The sequence below is a fragment of the Schistocerca americana genome, chromosome 2 (genome assembly GCF_021461395.2).
Source record: "Schistocerca americana isolate TAMUIC-IGC-003095 chromosome 2, iqSchAmer2.1, whole genome shotgun sequence".
Taxonomy (NCBI): domain Eukaryota; kingdom Metazoa; phylum Arthropoda; class Insecta; order Orthoptera; family Acrididae; genus Schistocerca; species Schistocerca americana.
In genome coordinates, this window is record NC_060120.1 from 580,141,232 (window position 1) to 580,147,548 (window position 6,317).

The following is a 6,317-nucleotide window of genomic DNA, read 5'->3' on the forward strand; positions in this document are numbered from 1 at the left end:
ACTTTAGAAGAATTGAAATATCGCTGAAATATTTGTTGCTCATGTGTTATCCAATGACTAGTCCTCGTTAGGAGTCGCCAAGCTCTCCTGACTGACCCATTCAGCTGTTATTGGTTCCCCACTGAAAACATAATACTCCCGCCTGCTGTGAGCTGTCAGCTCCGCCTATGATATCCAGTGCTCAGTTCCGCCTTATACGGGAGTGTCCGAATATTTTTGATCTTTTAGTGTATATTACAGACTAAACTGTGTAAACTGGTACAATTCAATTAATAGCTTCGCTGCTTATTGAGGCTCCAACCCAATTACATTACGTGGTACACCCACTACCTCTAGGGGCCACAGCTCCCTTGCACTAAGATCGATATCGTTATAAGTGTGAACTCATTTCTTGCATCTTGGAGAACTCTTGTGGCTGATCGGTATCACAATACGATCTCGACTTATTATTAATGACCCGCATTTATTATCAACTTCCCTTTCTCCACAGCTTCACCCACATACATCTTCGTCATATATAACTGTATACGTCTCCTCCTCCTCCTCCTCCTTCTCCCTCTCTGCGTTCATCGCTCCCTCTCTCTCATATCTCTCCCCAGCTCATCCTCCTAACTCTATGTGTCTATCTACTCCGATGACATCTTCTTCCCCTCCCTTGTCCATGTCCTCCAGCCCCTCTTCCTTTTCCACCTGCTCACTACCCCTCTACCCCTTGCATCTACCTCTTGCCTCTCATCCCTCTCAATGTATATCTCCTCGTCCTCATCCCTCTGTCTTTCCCCACATCACCCAACTTTCTGTTCACCTCCTCTGCCCCTCTCTCTGTCCATCTCCACCTCTCACATTTTTCTGTCCAGCTCATTCTCCCCCTCTCTCACTGATCAGTAGTGCCCATCTGCAGGTGTAACCCCTGGAAAGGAGGTCGATAAAGCTAGCTGATAGTACTGCCATATGACACACCAGTCGTGCAGGGCAGCCAACATGTTGGGGATTGGAAAATCGTTTCTTGACTGTGATGTGTAGGCTTCACTGCAAAACAGGGTGGTAAGGTAGACCGATAATATGCCACACAATCCTCCTACGTGCAGGACAGCCTATATGGCAGAAGCTGAAAAAAAAACGCTTTTGCATATATCTCTTCTCCTATTGGAGCTAGGAGGTTACAAGCCCCATGAAGCCTGCTATTTCTGTGCTATATATTGGTTGAAATCGATCCAGGGCTTTGCAAGGAGATCTCAGATATACATGCATATAGTCTGCTTTATATAGAGAGAAGCTTTCTACATCACTGTGGAGTCTTTCTTATGATCACTGAGGCTTTCCCTGAGTGTCATGTTTCTAAATTGTGATCGTTTCTCAACATGATTACATTCATGTCATTAGCTGTTTGGAGGATGAGGTTTCTGCACACATTATAATAAGCACTTCCTTCTCACAACATACATTCCCATGTGGCCCATCTGTTATGCCAGCCGCTGCTGTCTACTGCTCAACTGCTATCGGTAGCTCATCCCATGCATGGCTTTTAAATGACAGCCTTCTGAAGGCGACCTGACCTTTACCAGTAGACCACAGTGTCTGACCCTTGACCCAGTGCCTTAACTTTCGAAACGTTACAATGAGAGCTATGTTTGGAAAAATAATTTTTGTGGTGGGTGGAGGAGAATGCAGCTGCTTCCTCTGCCGCCTCATCCTCCACATTCCATCCTCCAGCCCCCACCCTTCACTATGCTGGATACTCAGTTTTTGGTAGGTCCCAATGTGAGTTCGAGTCTTCCTAACCTCAACTCCATTGTGTGTCCCATCCCGTTTTGCATGCAGAATCGGGCGTCGGCGGACGAGCTGTTCCCGGACTACGTGGACTTGTATGCGGGTCCAGAGGAGGAGGAGGAGGGCGCGGGCGACGCGGCCGAGGCCGGCGAGCAGCCGGAGTGTCTGGAGGAGGGCGAACGACCGCCGACGCAGAAGTCTGACGTCAGCTGCCACGTCAGCGCCACCACGCTGCCCGGCCTGGCTGGCAAGGGCGGCAGCTCCTACTACAAGAACGGCGCCATCATGATCACGCCCCAGGGGTACCCCAACGCCGTCAACAAGGTTACTCGCACACTGCCTCTTTCTGTTCTTAAGCTATTATTATTATTTTCGTATCCAGGAGAGTAAAGTTTTAACAGATTCAAAACGTATCTGAAAATACCATCATAGACGATTGGGCGTATCCTGGGCAACGGTAGGAACTATCCCACCACCAGGACAACAACAATAAAGGGTCTAAAAGACTTTTCTCAGTGTCAGCTCTGATAGGAATCCCCATTAACACTGAAGGGATTCTGATGCTAAGCAAGTGGGACAAAAGATAGTCTCTGTCTCCTCTGCAAATGAAACTTCTTGGTAAGTGACTCACAAGGGGACATTACGGACTGGCCCTTTTCGAATTACTTCATACTTGCAGGGGTTGAAGGTCATTTCACGGACGTTAATTTCCTCCTAAAGCAGTGCGACGTGCTTCTCAAGGAAACCTGAAAAAAAAGCCTTTGATTACAAGCGCTCTTAAGTAGAAAAATCTTGCAGCATACTAAATGAATCGGTAGTTGCTGAACGCGTAACGTTCATGAGGTCCTTACTTCGATTTTAAAAAGTAACATTTTTTTTACTTCTACTAACTTCATCCAGCACAAGTAAAAAGATAGTTGCAGATTAAACATATCCCTGGCGAACTCCTGACTTTACTAGGAGGGAACTCTGTATTTTTACCTTCATAGACGATTCGGTATGTGTAATTATTGTAAGTTTCCCTGACGACCTTTACTACCTTCTTTGGTATTGCGTACTTTTCAAAAGATTCCCATTAACAACTTATTTTAATGGAGTCGATGGCCTTTTCAAAGTCTACAAAAAGTACGTAAGGCTAGTGATGAATTCATTTGATTGTTCGCTAATGACTAAGCGTGTTTATTTGATCCGTACAATAACAGTTACTTCTGAACCCAGATTTCTCCTTTCTTATCTGCAGTACAACTTGCACCTTGATTCTATTAAAGGTTATCTTCGCCACCGCTTTGTTTGGAATCGTAAGTTAGGTGATTCCCCTCCAATCACGGCAATTGGTGATGTCTCCTTTTCTGGAAAATTTGACGAGAGGTCCTCTCCACTCCTGTAGCAAGTTTTCCAATTCCAGAGAATATCAATACCTGTCAGTGGCCAGAAGCTCTGCTGCAATGATATCTGCCCTTGGCGTCTTTCCATTCTTTAGCTGCTTCATTCGTCTCTTGATTTCTTCCATGGAAGGTGGCGCTGAACTAGTCGTATTTTATGCCATTTCAGTATCACCATCCTCTTCGGGTTTCTTGTTCAGAATCTCCCTCATCATCTCTACTCAGCACCTCCATAAAGTTCTCACGCCGCCTTGATTGTTGGCATTATCGTTGGCGAGAAGGTATCCTTGTTTGTACCTTGTAGGTGGACTGTTGTTGACTTTAGTTTTAGCGAGAGTCCGTGTGACACCACAGAGCTCCTTCATGTTGCCAACACCTGCTGCCATCTCTGCCTTCGCAGCCAAGTCTGAGGTCCATTTCGTGCGATCACCTTTAGCACTCTTTTCCACCTCCATGTCTTTAGCTTTATATTCGTCCTGTAGTTTAATCTTCTGGAGCCGTGTCTAGCTACTGTTCAATTTTAGTTTTACTTCTCTTCGTTGTTCGATACAATTCCAGGTTGTTTCTCACATCCATTCCTTTCTTCTTAGATTCCTGAAGCCAATAACCTTTTCACCTGTGCCTGGAAAGGCTATTTTCACCTTTTCCTAGCGTTCATCGGTGCCCTCTTCTTCATCCGAACAAAAGCCTCAGGCCAGTTTCTCTGTACTAGTTTGAACTCTTGGTTGCTACTTTCACTTTTCAAATTTTCAACATCAAATCTCTTCTTTTGAGTGCGGAAACATTTTCTCGTAGCAACTATCGTGACGTGAACGTATGCAGTCATAAAGGGAGGGAGAGGCGGAGGGACACCGCCTATGTCTGCTCCCCTTCAGTTTCTCCCGTCTAAGGCGCTGCAGTCATGGACTGTGCGGCTGATCCCGGCGGAGGTTAGAGTCCTCTCTCGGGCATGGGTGTGTGTGTTTGTCCTTACGATAATTTAGGATAAGTAGTGTGTAAGCTTAGGAACTGATGAGCTTGGCAGTTAAGTCCCATAAAATTTCACACACATTTGAACATTTTTTCTCCCGTCTACGAAGGGCTTTCTCCTTTTTCTGCTGAAAGCTAGATGGTCAGCTTCATTCTGAGTGTAAAGATTTGGAGATACCCACGATATTTTATGACACTCTTTATGAGGTAAAATTGTGCCACCAATAATTAGATTATTATTGGCATAAAAATCCACAAAAAATCTCTCCATATTATTCATGTTGCCAACTCCATGTCGTCCCATTACTTGCGCCAATCCAAGATTGTCCGCACCGACTTTTGCATTAAAATACCCAACGTAATTAGAACATCTTTCCTGCTGGTGTTCTGGACTATTTACCGGAGTTCCCCACAGAAGTTGGCTTTAAACTCTTAACTAGCTTTTTAAGTTGCTGCATAACATTGCACCCAGAGATGTTTCTCACTCTTCCTCTAGAAGTAACAGCTTCCGTCGGTTCTGTTCCAGTGGAACGAATTTGGCGTTGGGGGGGGGGGGGGGGGGGCGGTGGAATTAAAGGCTGTTTGACTTCCGATTCCCAGTTAACAGTTTTATTTGACCTTACCTGCTGATCTTCTGTTGCCTTGACCGTGGTCAGCACATCTCTTCTAGCAGAGGTTTCTGATTATTAATTAAACGGTTGTAGGAGGCAAGAGGGGAGTTTTAAACACTACAAGTCGGACGGATCTGGTAAAAACCTGTATATATTTCCAATAACACACACACATTGAAATGCGAGACAGCCTGTTTCAATTAAAATATCGGATACTACACACATAGTAATAGCACAAACCTGATATAGTAAGCTTCTTGCTGCAGAACAAGACAAAGGGGACAATTTACAATACAAACGAGCGTTCTGTTAACTGGTGCAGCCCATGATCTGAGAGAGAGATGATCAGAGTGAGAGAGTGTGTACACTGGGAGATAAATTATATTGATTATTATTATTCATGAGAAAGAAAAATCTGAAGCCCAAGCAGTGGCAGTACATAGTACTATCTAGCAAGTGCGGTTAGCTTTGTAGCGCCTACCAATTTATATGCAAACCATTACATTTGTGGTGCTTCACGGCCGAAATAATCGCGGTTGCGTTGTCTTTAGTGCGAAACAGTTGGAACCGGAGTTGTGAGGTTTATCGCTGCTACTGAGAACAGCAGGTAAACACGAAGACATACAAGTGGCAGCAACATTTATGCTACAGAACTCCACGGACCTGCTCCAACTAACCACGGCAACCAAATGAGGAGAGAGGGCCTCTCCCGTCAGTTTTGTAACGGAGAGTATCGCAACCCAGTCAACGTCGGCCGGAAGAAAGAGGAGCCCGTAGCCAACCCAACCAGAGTGACGATTATGTTTTTTTCTGGCGTGCAAGGCCAGGTCTCACGATTCCGAAGTTCGGTTCTCTGGAGTGGCGGCAACTCGTCGAAAGAGGAGGAACAGACTGGTGTTCCTGTGCCATGAAAAGCCGTGGTCTGGAATTCAAAATAATAGCTCGAACAGCATTTGTGGTTGTTCTCCATGTTGCAAATTATTCGAAGTATTTAAATCAAGGGACGGAAAATTAGTCAAAAATCCCCTGGTTAGGCAAGCCTACAGTGATACCTGACTGCCGGAGTGAATTAGTTTGATATGGTTTAATTGACGATCAATTAAATCGTCTTTCTGAATATTAATCGACTCGACCTTCGTGATATATCAAATGATTCGTAAATTTGCGTGTAGTTTGCATCTACTGTGAGAAAAGTACAATGTACTTCGTTATGACACACTCTCTTTGTCAGGTAGGTTGGGCAGGGTGGCAGCTGCATACCTTGTGGTATGTTAGAGAAAAATCTCTGCTCTAGATTCCCTTGAATCTTGCCAAGAAAATTCTTGAAGACATGGACTTCCAGTTCATCAAGCTGTTCTTCATTGTTTAGTTAAGAGCAATCCCACTCCCTCCATGTGTGAATCATCACCATTTGGCTTTCCAGTATACAGTAATGTATGCCCACTCAAGGTCTTTATCTCTCTAAATTCATTCCATCTCATTTCACTTACTCCTAGTCTATATCTCTCTGCTACTGCTCTAAGTTTCAGCTAACGGCCTTCCGGCAGTGGTAACGCCGGTTCCCGTCAAATCACCGAAGTTAAGC

General features: G+C 44.8%; 1 protein-coding gene across 1 annotated transcript in view; it reads left to right on the top strand.

Moving 5' to 3' along the window:
• The window catches only part of LOC124594201 (galactose mutarotase-like), a 122,133-nt gene extending 116,032 nt beyond the window's left edge, over nt 1-6,101 (top strand). Inside the window, exons 7-8 of the mRNA XM_047132560.1 lie at nt 1,822-2,094; nt 6,027-6,101. Of these exons, the coding sequence (XP_046988516.1) occupies nt 1,822-2,094; nt 6,027-6,101 (348 nt within the window). The remainder of the gene's footprint in view (nt 1-1,821; nt 2,095-6,026) is intronic.
• The last annotated feature ends 216 nt before the right edge of the window (nt 6,102-6,317 follow it).